General features: G+C 41.6%; 1 protein-coding gene across 1 annotated transcript; it reads left to right on the forward strand.

Moving 5' to 3' along the window:
- Window positions 1-2,157: 2,157 nt before the first annotated feature.
- On the forward strand, window positions 2,158-11,072 carry TRIML2 (tripartite motif family like 2). Its single transcript, XM_006092689.1, has 6 exons — window positions 2,158-2,364; window positions 2,862-2,957; window positions 3,703-3,897; window positions 5,216-5,385; window positions 7,179-7,282; window positions 10,525-11,072. Exons 1-6 carry the CDS (start codon window positions 2,158-2,160, stop codon window positions 11,070-11,072), a joined length of 1,320 nt encoding a protein of 439 aa, XP_006092751.1.
- The last annotated feature ends 7,590 nt before the right edge of the window (window positions 11,073-18,662 follow it).

The raw sequence follows: 18,662 nt of genomic DNA on the forward strand, positions 1-18,662 counted from the left end.
CTTTATTTTAACTGAGATGCAAGTATGTAGATATTTAAAAGTACAATAAATGATCACAGTACTAGTTGTTCTACTTCCTTGACTAATGGTAGGACACCAATAGTTTTACCTGCCATCAACTGAGATGTCAACACAGTGACAAGGCAAATCCAGTCTTGGGAGCCACACCTAAAACTGCTGCTTTCAGATGTACCCTAAAGGAAAAAAAAAATACATCACATATGCAGAAGTAATCAACTTCAGGATTCTACAAATGTTTTACATATCTTAAAAAATAAAATAAAAAATATAAAAAGAATGAAAGGGCCCTAGCCGGCTTGGCTCAGTGGATAGAGCGTCAGCCTGCGGACTGAGGGGTCCCGGGTTCGATTGGGGCCAGGGGCACATGCCTGGGTTGCGGGCTTGATCCCCGGTGGGAGGTATGCAGAAGGCAGCCAATCAATGATTCTCTCTCATCATTGATGTTTCTATCTCTCCTCTCTTCCTCTCTGAAATCAATATATATATATATATATATATCTATTTTTTTTTTTTTAAAGAATGAAAGGACAGGAGGTCATGTTGATGTCCAAAAACATTTGGGCAGCCTGGCTGCTGTGGCTCAGTGGTTGAGCCCGGATCTATGAACCCGGAGGTCAGGGCACATGGCCCCGTCCCCAGTAGGGGGCGTGAGGAGGCAGCCGGACAATGATTCAGTAATTCTCTCTCATCGCTGATGTTTCTCTCTCTCTCTCTTCCTCTCTCATCACTGATGTTTCTCTCTCTCTCTCTTCCTCTCTGAAATCAATAATGTATATATAAATTTATTTATTTTTTTAAATACATTTTATTTTTTTTATAGAGAAGAAGGGAGAGGGATAGAGAGCTAGAAACATCGATGAGAAAGAAACATCGATCAGTTGCCTCCTGCACACGCCCCACTGGGGATGTGCCGCAACCAAGGTACATGCCCTTGACCGGAATCGAACCTGGGACCCTTCGGTCAGCAGGCGGACGCTCTATCCACTGAGCCAAACCGGTTAGGGCTATAAATTTATTTTTTTAAAAAACATTTGGTTGGGAGGAGAAGCGAAAGGTGGAAGAAGCTAGTAAATCCGGAAATGGGACTCGGGGAGTTGTGAGATCTGTGAGGCCGGTTCGCGACTGGAGATGGTGTCGAACCAACTGGTTAAAAGGTGGAATGAGGACAGAGTGAAAAACGAGAGGCTTCGTTACGGTGTCACCTGACAGTGGCTGGAGCTGGGGTTAGACCAGGGCGGGTCTCCCCAGTTCAGTAGGCAGCACACTTTAAAATGTAATTAAAATGTTTGCCGGGAAAAGGCAGAATTGTTGCTCGGTGTCAGAGGATTGTCTAGAAATGGGAACGGCAGCGATTATTGATTTCTCTTTTCCTTAATAAAAAAAAGAGAGAACATATAGTTTCCCTTTAGTATCTGGGCAAAAATTTTATCTAGTTACTTATTTTGGGGGTCGTTTCATATATTTTTTAAACCAACGTCTTTTAAAGGCTGGTTCTCCGATGGGCCATACCTTGGGCTTCGGGCGCAAAAAATTCAAGAGGCCTCACTTCCGGGAGCGCGCGCATCTAGGGGAGCTCGAGAGCCGGTGCCTCCCTGCGCGTGAGCCACGTGCGCACTCACTTAAGGAGGCACGGAAAGAGGCCCTCCCTTTCTGGCTCCTGCTAGCGTTCAGTGGTGGGGGGGGGGGGTCCTTAAATTGGCCCCCAGAATGCCTAGCGCCAGACCTGCCACACCCTAGTCCCGGAAGTTCCTCCTAGGCCTATGGTAAAGCACTGTGCCTTCGAGAAGCACCCAGCTCCCACCCCCCCGCCCCCTGTTTAAAATTCCTCAGTGACACGGTACGCCATGCTCTGGTCTGTGACTAACTGTTAGCCGAGGGCTCAGAACCCCCAGGAAACCGGAGAGGGCCCTTGGGTCTAGAACCCTGGAGTCAGGCCTGTGTCCCCCCGGCCAGCGCGGGGCTGCCGAGGAAGGTGCGCGCCATCGAGGGGGCCACTCGTGACCTGCGCTGACGCCTGACTGTGGACGCTGAGGTTGGCCCGCTGTCTGACCAGACGCTGCCCTTCTCAGCCTGTCCAGGGCGAGAAGCATTCCCCCTCGGAAACAGCCCCACCTCCAGCCCGGAGTACCCGCCGGCATGTCCCAGCGGGCCCGCGTGTCCAAGAGGCGCCGCCTCCAGCCCCGGCGGGGCGTCCCGGGAGAGGCCTCCTGCAGGGCCCACCTGGAGCCGCTGCTGCTGTTCTGTGAGGACGACCAGGTCACGCTCTGTCGCAAGTGTTTCCTGGCCCAGGAGCACGGGAGCCACGTGGTGCGCGGAGTGCATGAAGCTGCGGAGAAGTACAGGGTAAGCTTCCTCCAGGTCCCCGAGCCATTCCGGCTGCCTCCTCTGATTTATTAACTTATTTGTCTGGGCGACGGGTACTATGAGCCTCCAAGACCAGCGGTTCTCAACCTGTGGGTCGCGACCCCTTTGGTCCTGCTAGACCCCTTTCACAGGGATCGCCTAAGACCATACTGCATATCAGATATTTACATTACGATTCATAACAGGAGCAACATTACAGTTATGAAGTAGCAACGAAAATAATTTTATGGTTGGGTCACAACATGAGGAACTGTATTTAAAGGGCCAGAAGGTTGAGAACCACTGCTCTGAGACCATTCTCTTGGTTAATATTTATCAAAAAAAAATACCAGACACATGCCATGTTTAGACCATCAACGTCAAGGCTAAGAAAACATATAGCCAGGGCCGCTGGCCTTTCGGTTGTCCACGGTTGGGGATCTCACCGTTCGAAGGCAATTGCTTTACCTGGAATTCTTTGATCTATTTCTCTGCAGAAGTTGTTTCGGGAGCTGTTGAGCACATTGAAGCAGAAACTTGAAGCTGCCAAAAGCCTATTGGCCGAAGAGCAAGAAAATATGGGGTTGGTTCAGGTCAGTGCTTATCTTGATTCTTAGCGGGGAAATACCTATAATGTTGGGTAGCAACTAATATAAACAAAGTCAAAAGACAAGAGAAAATATTTGAAATCTATAGGTAGGAAAAGTATTAATTTCTTAGCTTAAAAGTCAATAAGCGGCCCTGGCCCGTGTGGCCCCCTACACGGAAGGGTTGTGGTTTCGATTCTGGTGAAGGGCACATCTCTGGGTTGCAGGTTTGCTCCACACCCCACACCCCCACCACCCTCACCCTCTTGGTTGGGGTGCTTGTGGGAGCAACTAGTTGATGTGTCTCTCTCACATCATGTTAAGATGATTCTCTTTTTTCCTCTCTCCCTTCCACTCTCTCTGAAAAGCAATGGAAAAAATGTCCTCGGGTGAGGATAAACAAACAAAAAAACAATAAATGAAAGACTAGAAACCTAATAGATATATTTCCATTGATTTTTAGAGAGAATGGAAGGGAGAGGGAGAGACAGAAGCATTGATGTGAGAGAGACACATTGATTGGTTGCCTCTCGTACGCGCCCCAACCAGGTCCAGGGATAGAGCCTGCAACCAGGCACGTGCCCTTGACCAGAATCAAACCCGGGACCCTTCAGTCCTCGGGCTGACATTCTATCCACTGAGCCAAACCAGCTAGGGCTCCTTGTCTTTATATTGAAGTTAAAGGTGGACAAGATTTATGGTCAATCTGTGGTGTTTAACCTGAAGGCCATCATCTGTATCTGTGTTGCAGGCCGAGGAGCAGAATTTTAAAGAGATGCTTAAGTCTGAATATAAGATGATGATCCGGTTGGTGACTGAAGAGAATGCGATGAACTTCCAAAACCTGCAAGGGTACCCATTCAACCCACACCTGAGAGAAGCCGGTCTGAGTCCGCAGATGAAGTTTACTGCGGAGCTAGAGGAGAAGTACCAGGAAACACTACAGGTGAGATGTAAAAAGTGGCATCCTTACAATATTAGGGAAATGACAGACAGAAGAGCTGAACATGTCAATTCCAGAATAAGACATCGGGTGATGTATGAAAAGGTTGTATTCACCCAGCAATTCCATTTCTGAGAATGTACTGCAAATATACTTGCATGCGTATAAAAAGACACATGGGTACAGGAAGGCTGTAAAATTATTTCCGTCTAGAGCAGGAGTGGGCAAACTTTTTGACTCGAGGGCCACAATGGGTTCTTAAACTGGACTGGAGGGCCGGAACAAAAGCATGGATGGAGTGTTTGTGTGAACTAATATAAATTCAAAGTAAACATCATTACATAAAAGGGTAAGGTCTTTTTTTTTTTTTTTTTTTTTTTTTTTTTAGTTTTATTCATTTCAAACGGGCCGTAGTTTGCCCACGGCTGGTCTAAAGCCTGGTTTAGAGGTAGTCTTTGAAGTCAGGTTGATGAGGTTCCTATCTGGGATCTGCTATTTTACCAGCCAGTATATGTCCTTGGAAGTTATTTAACCTCTGACTTGGTTTTCTTAGCTGTAAAGTGAGGATAATAATGGCCCCTGGTTCACAACACTGATGTGGGGATTGAGTGTGGCAGTCTACATGAGCTTTTAAAATAGTGTGTGTGCTTTTTGTGAACTGGATAAGTATTAGGTATTATTACTGCTATAGCATTTATTGACAGCAACAGATTAGATGCAACCTATATCAATATTGGACTTACGCAATAAATGTATGTACATAAAAAGGAATGCTCTTTAGCATTTAGAAAAGATACCATGTCTCTGTGTATGGATAAGGAATGCTCTCCTAGAACATATTAATAAGGAAAAAGCAAGTTATCCGGTCAGCAGTACATTATTTGTGAGCTTTAAGAAAAATAGCATGAACGTGTGCTTTGTGCCTAGGTGGAGCATCTTTGCAGGGATAAAAAGGAAACTGATATCAGTTGCTTGATTAATTCTTATTGATATTTAATTTTTTTATTCAAATCTTGATTTTAATTAGTAGGAAATTTTCAGAAAAAAACTGCAGAGTAAAAAATAATCTATTTTAGGTACAGGTTGTTATCTGAATAAGTGGATGACACCCTCACACTTTCCGTGTTAACATAAATGTTTTGTGTTAAAGAATGAAGTTTCCATCGAAGTGTCCTGCTTGACCCAGAGATGTCCTGACCTTATCTAATTATGTATATTCCTGAAGCAGCAGGCAGGAAAGTGGGGTTTTTAAAAGATGGTTGAATGAGCAAGTAAGAGAAATCACTGGTTGTCAAATAGTAATAAGGAGATGCTTCTGCAGAGACTGAACAGTCTGGGGAGAGAGAACATGAGTAAACTGCATGAGAGTGAAGTCAGGCTGTATGAACAGATCATCAGCCTCCACAGTGTCACCGCCGAGCTGGAGAAGAAATGTGGGGAACCTTCCTTAGTGTTGCTCAAGGTAAGAGTCCAGAAAGAACCTTCATTACAGTGTTTAAGAAATGAGAAGTGTTCTAGATCCCAATGTTCAGTGATTTGCAACCACTGAAAGCTGTTTAGCTATTCTGAAAGCTGTTTAGCTATTTTCCATTCATCAAAAGCATTATGAATCATCATAACATCAGTATAGCATGGATTTTTTTAAAATATATTTTATTGATTTTTTACAGAGAGGAAGGGAGAGGGATAGAGAGTTAGAAACATCGAGAGTTAGAAACATCGACGAGCGAGAAACATCGATCAGCTGCCTCCTGCACACCCCCTACTGGGGATGTGCCCGCAGCCAAGGTACATGTCCTTGACCAGAATAGAACCTGGGACCCTTGAGTCCGCAGGCCGATGCTCTGTCCACTGAGCCAAACCGGTTAGGGCTTCATAACATTATTAATAGTAAGTTTAAATTGAGATGTCTCTTAAATATATAAATAATTGGTTAGTCAAATTATGATACACCTATACAATAGAATGTTCTGCCACCATAAAAAAGGAATGAAGAAGCTCTATGGCCACTAAAAAATTACCTTCAAGATACCTGGTTAAGTGGAAAAAAAGAGGCAGGACCGCTTTTTGTTTGGTTTTACAGACTATGTATATACATATAGACTTATGCTCATTAACATTCAGACTATCTTTGGCAAAATAAACACCCATTTTAATCAGTGGTAACCTTGGGAAATGAGAGTCATATTTGTGTATAGTATATTTTTAATTTTGTAGGGTAACCTCCATTACCTTTTCAACACATACTATCTTTTGAAGACTATATTTTCCTGCCAGGCCCATATTTGCAATGTATGTGCTCTTATTTGAGAAGCCCTTACACATAAACCCTCAGGTTCCATTCTGGAGCCAAGGCTACCTCTAAAGAGCACAGGTAGGTGTGACCCAGTTTTGCTCAGTTCCTGACCTGGCTCCAACCACCCTCCCTAGCCTAGCAGACCTGTTCGCATGCTCCACCCTGTCCACCCCCAGCATAGAAAGCAAATACATGGGCTGAATTGAGATGGGTATCCTATATAATAAAAGGTTAATATGCAAATTGTCCCCTCGGGAGTTTGACCGGGAGACCTGGAGTTCGATAGCTCGCTATGATGTGCGTTGACCACCAGGAGGCTGTGCAGAACATGGCGGGCGACTAGCAGCGGCAGTGGGGCGCTGAGGGAGTGAGGGAAGGAGGAGGCCAGGAGGCGAGGAACTGGGGAACCCGGGAACCAACCAGGGAACCATGTGGTGGGAGCTCTGGGGTGGTGAGGGAAGGAGGAGGCAGGGAGGCAGGGAGGCAGGGAACCTGATCCACCCTGATCACTGGCCAGGCCTTTGCATAAATTTCGTGCACCAGGCCTCTAGTTCTGAATAAGATGGCTGAAGTGAGGTATAGAAAATATTTCTCTTGGGAATATAGCAATAACTTAAAGTGTTTTTTCTGACTTTTCCTATTCAATGTTAAAATTTGATATCTGAGAATTAGCATAATGAAACTGAAGGAACTACATGGAAATGGGTTTCATTATTAGAAGATATTTTCATGGGCATAACTCACAAAATGCTTAGCTCAAATACTCACTAGTGTCTCCTTTTTTCCCCATAGGATGCAAGATCTTTGGAATTGTAAGTTTTCATTTTGGAAATATATTTGGGTCAGAATCAGGGACTACTGTGTGAGCACACGTGGGTAGAGGTGTTGGGGTAGAAACAGGGAGGTCATGTAATCATGTAATGAGATCGTTCTCTGGGTGCAAGGCCCCGGGGTCCCCCACATAACCGAGATTGTCCTTTCTTTATAGGAGTGGTGTTTCACTACTGTGTCAGGGCCTAGAGCCCGCCCGAATCACAGACCCGAGTTTATGCCAAAGACCAGGACTGAGCGAAGTGCTGGAACTGTTTCAAAGTAAGTTGATGCATCTGTTGTTACATCCTACCATAAATAAAAGTCAATTCCAGATCGCTTAAGGATATAAAAGATCGGAGAGTTCAACATGCTTACACACATTAGATAACTATCAAAATAATTGCATGATCTTGAAACTTAATTGCAGGCAGATTCTACTACTTAAATTTTTTTAACTTCTGGGGGCGGGGGGATGTCAACATGTACAAACAAGGATTTATATCTCCTATCTCCATAGTTCTGTCTTTTCCTGAATGTCCTGTCAATGGATCATACCATAGGTGGCCTTTTGAGTCTGGCCTTTTTTCACTTAACGTAATGCATTTGAAGCACATCCTAGTTTGTTACATGTATCAGTGGTTTGTTCCTTTTTGTTGCTGTGCGGTATTCCATTGTATGACTATACCACAATTTGCTCATGGATGCTTAAGTTGTTTCTAACTTTATGTTATAAAAAATGGCTTACAGATTTTTGTGTGGCTGTGACTTCATTTCTTTTGGTTGAATATCTATGTCATTTTGTATTCTCACCAGTAAAATATGAGAGATTCAATTGTTCTACATCCTTGCCAGTATTTGGGATTATTTTTTTATTAGAGCTAACCTAAAAACATATACCAGTATATCACTTTGATTTAATTTGCATTTCTGAACTGACTAATGATAGCGAGCATATTTATATATGTTTACTTACCCTTTATCGTTGCTCTTTTTTGAAGTCTATTTATGAACATTCTTCGCATTTTAAAAATTGTGTTGTGTGTTTTTTTCCTGAGTTTTGTGATTTCTTTATATATTCTTCTGATCATGAGTCTTTAATTGGGTGTGTTTTGCAAAGATTTCTCTTAGTTTGTGGTATATTTTCATTTACCTAATTGTGTCTTTCAATGAGAAGTTTTAGGAGTAAAGACAGTCTCTTCAACAAATGGTGTTGAGAAAACTGGACAGACATATGCAAAAAGATGAAACTAGAACCACCGACTTACACCATACACAAGAATAAACTCAAAATGGGTAAAATACTTAAATGTAAGGCATGAAACCACAAAAATCTTAGAAAACATTGGCAGTAAATTCTCAGACACTTCACGTAACAGAATTTTTGCAGATACATCTCCTAGGGCAAGAGAAATGAGAAAATAAACAAAGTACTCATAAACTCAACATAAGGAAGACAGGCAATCCAATTAAAGGGGCAGATGACCTGAATAGACATTTCTCCAAAGATGACATACAAATAAATGGCCAAGAGACATGAAAAAAATGCTCAAAGTCACTAATCACTGAGAAATGCAAATTAAAATCACAATGAGATATCACCTCACACCTGTCAGAATGGCTGTCATCAAAAAATCAACAAACAAGTGCTGGTGAAGATGTGGAGAAAAGGGAACACTAGTTCAATGCTGGTGGGAATGCAGACTGGTGCAGCCACTATGGCAAACAGTATGGGGTTTCCTCAAAAAATGAAACTGTCTTATGATCCGGTGATTCCACTTCTGGTAATATATCCGAAGCAAAGGTTACTTTAGAGCAGCCGTGGGCAAACTACGGCCCGTACCCTTTTATGTAATGATGTTTACTTTGAATTTATATTAGTTCACACAAACACTCCATCCATGCTTTTGTTCCGGCCCTCCGGTCCAGTTTAAGAACCCATTGTGGCCCTCGAGTCAAAAAGTTTGCCCACCCCTGCTTTAGAGTCTATTCCTGGTAATTGTATTTTATTTAGAGTGCCTTAGTTTTTCCTTAATGTCCTTTTTTAATGTATTTTTTATTCCAGAGAGGGGGCTAAAGGGGGAGAGGGAGATAGAAACATCAACGATGAGAGAGAATCATTGATCGGCTGCCTCCTGCACGCCCCCTACTGGGGATTGAGCCCTCAACCCGGACATGTGCCCTTGACCGGAATCAAACCCGGGATCCCTCAGACCACAGGCCGACGCTCTATCGACAGAGCCAAGCCAACTAGGGCTGTGCCTGGTCATTTTAATAATTGAGTTCTTCAGATTTATTTCTGCTCGTCTCAGTAGTGCTCTCTCACTTCATAAGTGTGTATTTAATGATTTTTTAAATAGGTAAGCTTTCTTTTTTCCTTAGATAATAATTTTAGAAAATTTTTGAGAACAAGGGTGTGCATTCTTCTAGAAAGAATTTGCATTTGTTTCTGCCAGTCTTCTGGAAATACTAAGAGCCTGGTGCAACTTAAAACTTAAAATTCAAGGTTTTGTGGCTTTTAATAATGACATGCATTGGGGCTTCAAGTCCAGAGATTTAAGTTCATTTGGCCAGAAAACTTGCTACTGGATTAGATGTTAAAGAACTTAAGAAGTAAAGAACTATTCCAGGTTTATGGCTTGAGCAACTAAAGTATTAAGTGTGCTATTAACTGAAAAAGTAGAATAGGGAAAGGGAGAGGTTTGGAGTTCCATTTTGGATGTAGTATGTTTGAAAGGCCTGTGTATGTTCAACTGGTATTTGGCAACTAATTTATGGAGTAAGTCATGAACTTAGAGAGGATATTTAAAAGTGAGGCTAGATGAAGTCACATTGGGAAAGGAGTACAAGAAGTAAAAAGGGAGAACCAGGACTAAGCCATGAGAAATCACTATATTTTACAACAGAAAAAGATAAGAGAAGGAACAGAGATATGAAAGCAAGTATCACTGTCATTCAAGTAAAAGAAATCATATTGAGTTTTCTTATTCTCAGCTTGATTTTTCTGGTGAATTCTCACAGGTTTTCTAGCCCCTGCTAATACCTTCTCTTTTGATTTACTCACCAACAAGGGTCTGCTGGCAACAATTTCGAGGCATCCATGTCACACTCTGGTGATATGTAAATGAAGGAGGGCAATTCAGTCACAGAAATCAACTGTTTTATTAGACTTATGCCTCCAGTTGTTCCGGACTTGGAGAAGATCTGTAGGGGACTAGCGTTGGGTCCCAGGTGGTATCTGGCTAGGAATGGATGCCAGGTCATTTAGTCCATTATAATTTGTTTGTTCTACCTCCACAGATACATTGCACCTCCTCCCATCATCTTGTTTTTCCTCCGTGATGTCCTTTCTTGAAACAAAGCTTAGAGGTTCCTTTTTCTGGGCTCTTCTAGATCTCCTCTCCCTTATCTGTCTCTGGAACTTGTGCCCACTCATTGGGAAGCCCCTGCATGTTAGAAATGATCAGTTTCTGGCACTGGCTTTGATGAACCCCTGTGTTAATCAAATTTCTCTCTCCCTGCAGGACCTATAACTTTGGATCCCAAAACAGCTCATCCCTGTCTTGTCCTATCTGAGGATCTGAGAAGTGTACGACTCAGAAATGTCCAGCAGGATGTACCTGGCAACCCCGAGATATTTGACTTCGGTGCTTCTGTGTTGGGTGTGGAGAGCTTTACCTCAGGCAGGCATTACTGGGAGGTGGATGTGGAAAAGACAACAAGCTGGCAGTTGGGTATATATGAAGACTCCGCCGCCAGACTCATGCCCAAAGCTTCCGAAGGTAAAATCTTGCTCATGGGAGCCAGGATGGGAACCAAATATACCTTGTGGGTCTTTCCTCCTTTAAAAGGGATGTACTTGGAAGAGCAGATGCACAAAGTTGGAGTTTTCCTAGACTATAAGTACGGCCAGATATCATTCTATGATGTGACAAAGAGATTCCTCATTTATAATTTCTCTGATCTTGTCTTCAAAGGAGCTCTCAGGCCTATTTTTTCTCTTTGTTTCCCAAATGAAGGCACAAATTCAGACTCTCTTAGCATCTGCCTCCCTGATGTTTTTGTGGTGTGAAATCTAAAACCACAAGATGCTCAAAAGTCTAGGGTATGACTTGGTAAAATAATTTATATTAAGTAATCTGGTAAAAGATTTATTGTGCTTGAGCTGGAACCCAGTTCAGTACCCTAGAGCTTTTGCATTCATTGTGCTTTTCATATTTATTTACTGTAAGAGGCTACCTTCAAGCTGAGCCTTAACTGAAGGACCCCATACTAATTAGAACAACAAAGGCATAGACAGTATAAGATGGGGAAATTAGAGAAATATAGTCCTTAGGATTAGGTTGAAGACTCTAGAGATATTTTTGAAAATAGAATTAGGTATAATTAGGACTTTAGATTTGAGGATATCATCATAGTTACTTGTTACCTAATACTGACATTGAGGCATCCTGTTATTGACAGTGTGAAGACTATAACACTTATTCCAAATGGAGAACAACTTAATTTTCCTGAATATTTTATCTGGGGGAGGTGGAGATGTTGCTGAGAAATGTAAATATTTTACAATTCTTTTATATATATATATATATATATATATATATATATATATTTTTTATTGATTTCTGAGAGGAAGGGAGAGGGGGAGAGAGCTGATCAATGAAAGAGAATCATTGATCAACTGCCTCCTGCATGCCCCATACTGGGATTGAGCCTGCAAGCAAGGCATGTGCCCTGACCAGGAATCAAACCATGACCTCCTGGTTCATAGATCTATGCTCAACCACTGAACCACACTGGCTGGCCTGTAATCTACAATTTTACAAGAATATTAGATTTCGTAAAAGAAGCCTGATAGTTCAATGCTTTGAAACTCATTTATAGTATTGTCTTATAATGCTCTCATCTTCTCTATTTGACAATCCATTGAAAAAGGTTTTTTTGTACAGCCTTGTCTAGGATGGTTATACAGTTCTTAGAGTGTGACAACAAATTTATAGGGAGACTTTTATGTGAAAAGCTTAATATTTTATTTCCCTTAATATTTTATATCCCTTAATATTTTTAACAACCTGTAAGTGTGCATTAATCTTATTAAAGCTATTTAGCTGTTAAGTATTTAGTAAGTAACACGGACAAGGAACTCAATCTGGATCATCCTATCAAAAATCAAGCTCTGTCTTGAATCCTGTTGCATAGGAACCTGTTATGTAAGCATGACCAAGTAGGACGGTGGTCCCATTTTATTGACATTTCCTAAAAATGCAAACCAATTTCTACAGAAAGTGGAGGAAACATATCAGTTATACTCCTCTCTGGATAAATAAAAGGAACAAAAGGCAATTGTAAGAAAATTGCTCTGTTGAAATATGTATGGGAAGGCATAAAGTCTTAATTACTTGTGTTTTGGGGACAAATTTTTAATCAACCATTTGGAATTCTCAATTTTCTTTTTAAATATCTGGAGTGTGTGTGTGTGTGTGTGTGTGTGTGTGTGTGTGTGTGTAAAGATGTAGCTTTAGAAAATGCATTTGCACATCTTCACACCCAATCACAAGAACACATGGGGGTAAAGTACCCCTGATCTGAGGATTGGGGGTTCGGCCAGCTGAGTGAATTTAAAGTGAGATAATTACTATGATCACTAAGATTAAAAACTCAAAGCATGCCCTGCCTGGTTTGGCTCAATGGATGGAGCATAGGTCTTCGGACTGAAGAGTCCCAGGTTCGATTCCCAGTAGGGGGTGTGCAGAAGGCAGCCGATCAGTGATTCTCTGTCATCGTTGATGTTTCTATCTCTCCCTCTCCCTTCCTCTCTGAAATCAATAAAAATATATTTTAAAAAGTTATAAGAAAAAAAAACAACCTCAAAACAATGGCTCTCAGACCCAATTTCCTAAGGAAAAAGAAACTGATGATTTATTATATAGAGCAATGTAAAAAATTTGTAATGTCTGTATGGTACTAAATGTTTACCCTCATTTTATATCAAATTTCTCCTGCCTTTGCAACTTGACTACTAAGAACTATTTTCCCCAATCAGAAACCAAAAGAGAATGTAGCCTGCCCTTTCAATGTCACTCTAGGACAGCAGTTCTCAACCTGTGGGTCGAGACCCCTTTGGGGTTTGAACAACCCTTTCACAGGGGTCGCCTTAGACCATCAGAAAACACATATATAATTACATATTGTTTTTGTGATTAATCAGTGTGCTTTAATTATGTTCAATTTGTAACAATGAAATTGGGAGTCACCACAACATGAACTGTATTAAAGGGTTGCGACATTAGGAAGGTTGAGAACCACTGCTCTAGGACATTGTCTAACAAACAAAGATTACTTAAATTTTCTACGAAACTGTACTTGCATTTGACTTTGGTATTTACCATTTGATGAGAACCCTCACACTGCGATGTTAACTAGAAGAATTATCTGTAGAAAAAAATATCCCCAAAGGTTTTGTTTTTTATTTCGCCCTGTGGAGTATTAACCAGTTTTGTATCTAACCTAAGCAATCTTATTTTAGCATTCTTTTATAGTCCTGATGATCTGAATAAACTGCTTGCATTATTCTTGAAACCAATTTTATTCTTTGCCTGGATCCCTAGCTAATTCCTGAGTTGAATAAAATCTTCAACACATGTTCATCTTATTTGTATGAGGATTGTTTTTAAGCCTTTGAAAATAATATTTTGACACAGCCTACTGACCTTTCCAATGACGATATCCATTGCATCCTTCCAGTCGCAAAGACTTTGCACATGCAGTTCCCTGTGCTTTAGTTATCACTCCTCTTTTTGCTACTTCTGGTTCATTCTATAGGTCTTCCTTTAAGTGTCAGTCCTCCTTGGGATCCTTAACAAGAGTGAGTCCTGGGTGATCATTGCAGTAATTGCAGCTTGTTACACAAAGCACAGTTGCAGTTCTATACCAGTATTTGGGTGCTCACTTGATTGCTTTCCCCATTAGACTATAAATCAATGAGAGTATGGACTGTGCCTGTTTTTGTTTTTTATCCTCTGATGTTAAATAGTCCCTAGCACATACTTTCTTTCAATATGTACTCATTAAGAATTGCGGCAGCGGGGAGCCGGGGGGGGGGGCGGGGGGGTGGGGAGAAAGCAGTAAGTGTGGTAAATGATAGGACTGGGCAGGTGATGGTAGAGTATCCAAGTTCTGCAGGGGAGATATGCTAAAAGGTGAGTAAGACTATGCAGGTGAGTCTGGCTGGTGTGGCTCAGTGGTTGAGTGTCAACCTATGAACCAAGAGGTCAAGATTCAATTCCTGGTTAGGGCACATTCTTTTGGTTGTGGGCTCCGTCTCCAGTGGGGATGTGCAGGAGGCAGCCAATCAGTGAATCTCTCTCAATGTTTCTATTTCTCCCTCTCCCTCTCTCTGAAATCAATAAAAAAGATGAAATACTGAAACAACATCAGTGTTTGTTAGCTTAAAAACAAAACCCTTTGCATGTGATATTTTTTGGCCAAGGCACATTTAAGTAAAACTAGTTTCATTCTGTAGTTATAACTTGGAAATAGTGCTCTACAAATGTGAAGTGAAGTCAAGTTGTGAGATTCTTAATAGCTGAAGTACTGATGCACCTCTGGGTTAGGAACTGCGGGAAAGCCATCGCTGGTTTGGCTCAGTGGATAGAGCGCCGGCCTGTGGACTGAAGGGTCTCAGGTTTGATTCCAGTCAAGGGCATATGCCTGGGTTCCAGGCTCGATCCCCAGTGTGGGGCATGCAGGAGGCAGCTGATCAAGGATTCTCATCGTTGATGTTTCTATCTCTCCCTCTCTGAAATCAATACAAATATATATATATATTAAAAAAAGAATTGAGGGAATGCTTAAAGCTCATACCCATCCAGACTCATACCTTCATCTGTCTGAAATTATCTGGGGTGAAAAGAAGGAAAGGTAAATGACCTCACTGCAGTTAATATTTTGATCTTTTGTAAAGCAAGAAGAGATAAAGAGGAAGAATTTATGGGGAGTGGGGAAGTCAGTGATTTGAAGCTTTGATTTCTTGGTTTTTCTGAGTCCATGGTCCAGTGAAGCATATAGATGGGGGTGGGGAAAAGATGCAGAAGGTTGCATTTTCGTTGTCTTGACAATTCAGAAAGGATGCAAGAGAATAGGGACATTTGCCCTGAAGAGAGCCAATGTGACATGGGAATTTACTCCACTTGAGAGGAAGGAATTCTCTGCAGTAGTAGGTGAATGCAGTAGAATTACAAAAAGGGTGTTAAAATTAAATACTCCATATTAAAATAATTTGTGCTTATGCTGTCTGCATGGTAAGGTTCCAAATGCATGATGTGTATTACCTCATTTCCTAATTCTTTACTAAGAAGTATATGCTTTTTATTTTTAATTTACCAAGACAAATATGCTAAAAATCACCAGGTAGTGGTACAGACTCTTGAACAAACAGGTTATTTATTCTTTCCACCTACATGGATTGTGTCTCCCTAAAGGTATGCAAGCAGTGAGATAACTGAGGTTGACTGGGGGGAAAGGTGAGGGGAGTTGAGACCTGGTACGGATGTGAAAGTAAAATTCACATTTTTCAAAAGAAGAGGTTGATGGAGACAATGTGAAATTATTTTCATGAAGTATCTTTTATGTGTTTGTATAAAAAACCCTCTTAGTTAAAAATTTAAAACCTTATGTGAATGTCTTTTCTAAATGAGTATTTTAATCCGCTCTGTGTTCATCCCAACAAACACTCTAATCAGCTACAGATTACCCCGCACTGTGTTTCTTGTTTCAGATAGGAGAACTATGTAGTCCTTCCAGGTCTTAGAGATACTAGTAGATCTTCTATTTGAAAAAGGGGGTGGGTATGAGGGTATCAGGTTACTGGTTGCAGTTCCTCTTTTGTTCTTTGGCTTGTGAAATTTCTGAAGCTAAAAGCTATTGATGTTGAGATTCAGAACTTGCATTTTCATCCAAGGACTATGAATGTGCATTTTCCTCTGAGAATGTACTCTCCTTATATTCATTGTGGACTTACAGTGATTGTTCTGGAAAGAAAGGCAGAGATACTAGTTTCCTGGGTCTATAGTAATTTGGGGAACTGGAGGTGTGTGACACACATCATCTCTTTTAGGCCAGACCCTCTATGTAAAAACTTAGGAAAAAACTTGTGGCTATCCATCAAGAATGTCTTCCTCACCCCTGTAGGATCTGAGCCAATTACATTTCTAAATGTGCCAACCTCTTAGGCGTCCCGTGTTTTCTATAAGCTTCATGGGTTCACTTTGTTTGAATTTACTTTAGAATCATCGTTGACTCCTTTATTTTGCTCTCATTTTACATTCAATCCATTAGCAAGTACTGTTAACTATCTTCAATGTGTATCAAAATCCAAACTTTTTTTTTTTTACTATCTTTCCTCTTATCACACTAGTCCAATCCCCATTTCTTTAATTTAGACTACTGTGGCAGCCTTCTCTCTGGTTTTGCTTCTCCTCTAGTCCCCCAAAATCTATTCTCAACAAAGAAAGTCCTTCCCCGAACATCCTATTCAAACCAATCCTCACTTTCATTCCTTTAATTCTTACCCTACAGCAGTGGTTCTCAGCCTTCTGGCCCTTTAAATACAGTTCCTCATGTTGTGACCCAACTATAAAATTATTTTCGTTGCTACTTCATAACTGTAATGTTGCTACTGTTATAAATCGTAATGTAAATATCTGATATGCAGGATGGTCTTAGGCAACCCCTGTGAAGGGGTCATTCGACCGCCAAAGGGGTCGCGACCCACAGGTTGAGAACCGCTGGTCTATTGGATTAACATGAAGTGTTTTGTTCCCCCAGCGAAAGGTCAGACAGTGTAGCCATATTTTTGTAGAGTTTGCAGGATAAATGCATTTGCCCTTTGGAAAAGATATCTGATTTACCTCTGCCTTTCACCTTAAACAATGTGAAAGTCCAGCAATAGTCACTCATTAAATATTTGGTGAATGGACTTTTTAAAAAATGAATCTGCATGTGTTGGTTGATAGTGAGATACTCTACTGAAAAGAAAATAAGGTAAGGCTGGCCTAATGAATAGTGAGACTCTGACTCCTACCCCCTCTTGGCTTCTAGAATGCTGGTAATCAGGTTTATCCCTGGCGTCAAGACAGACTCTTAATCCAAGATGAAAACTGCCCAAGAGAAAAGACCTGGGATTTGGTGTCCCACATAGTTTCAAGCCGCTTATCAAGCCTACTCAGATAAAAATGGACAACAAATTATCATTCATATTTCATATTTTTCTTAAATGATAAAGACTGACAGTAGGAAGTAGAATTTGGAGTAAAACCTCAAAACTATTGTTAACATTGTTAGATGAAAAGACATTCTAGCAATAGTGTGTAATTTGAAATATCCTAGAAAGGAGAGGAAGAAGATGGAAACTGAAAAAATCAAAGGCATGTCACTGGAAATGCTGTCCCTCTGCAGTGACTGCATAAAGTGACCAAGCAGCACTGAACCCTCCAGGAGACTGGGGCAGGAAGGCTGGAGGGAAATGCCCCCAGGGCCGATTGGTCAGCTCAATGACCCAAACACTGGGTCCATAATCTTTCCATCTTGCCCCTCTCTCTCCATCCTCCCCTCAACATTTTGCCCCTTGCCCTCCGCAGTGACCTTCACTCATCACAGATGGTGTTGTGGTTCTAGGCATTGCCCCATCCAAGCAGGAGCATCCAAAATGGGGCAGGGAGGGAGATTTCTAATTTGAGATTCTCTCATGTCTAGGATAACTGCCTATTCTCACAATAAGACTTCCAGAAAGCAAACCTATGTTTATTAGACGTAGTGCAGTAAGGAAAAACACACTTGACAGGCTCTAAGGAGGGTCACGAATGGGGAAATGAGTGAAGGATAATTATATGGGTTTAGGGTCTCTGTCTGATAATTTCCAAGGTGGTTTTTGCCCAGCGGAGAGCTGATAGAAGCCGAGCCAACTTTATGGCATCATCGCAGAGGATCAGTGATTACAGGGAGGCAGGGGGCTAAGCAAGAATGGATGAGCACGCTGTTGTTCAAGCTGTTTTAGGTGATTCATAGTCTCATCCTTCAGGAGGGAATTGCCTAAAGCAGTCGTAGGATTATTTTTGTTCGGTCTCAGTATTATTTAACATAGGGGTAGGACATTCTGTTGGTTTCAGTTCTCCTTCCTTAGGCAAAAGAATTTGTCCTATTTTCCAGGAGACCGCCTCGTACCTGGGTCTCGTACAGAAACAAGTAAAGCCGCTTACTGTGACTTGTTCCTCTGTGTATCTGGAAGGGAGGAGAGATACAGTCATAAAAATGGATCATGTTAAAGATCCCATTTTTTTTTCTTTGCATTACTGAGGTCGTTAGTCTAATTTGATTGAATTATTCAGCCTTTCTGTAGCTTCCTGATGCTGGGTGGCACTTGGGAGTGCCTCAACCCAATCCAAAATAAGAAGGAATTTGAGAGGGTAACAGAGAAATTTAGCAAAGAACAGTAAATTTATTAAAGCAACAGGACGCACTCAAGAAGTGAGAGCGGGCGACCTTGGAGAACAAGATGCACAGGTGGGGTCTGGGTTGGAAGGTGTTTATTAAAGTGGGCAAGGGTGGGGATAGGGTGGTCCTCTGCTTCTGGCCGGTGTGATGACTGCCCGTGAGGCTCATCCTT

Source organism: Myotis lucifugus, unplaced genomic scaffold (genome assembly GCF_000147115.1).
Source record: "Myotis lucifugus unplaced genomic scaffold, Myoluc2.0 scaffold_102, whole genome shotgun sequence".
NCBI classification, from domain to species: Eukaryota; Metazoa; Chordata; class Mammalia; order Chiroptera; family Vespertilionidae; genus Myotis; species Myotis lucifugus.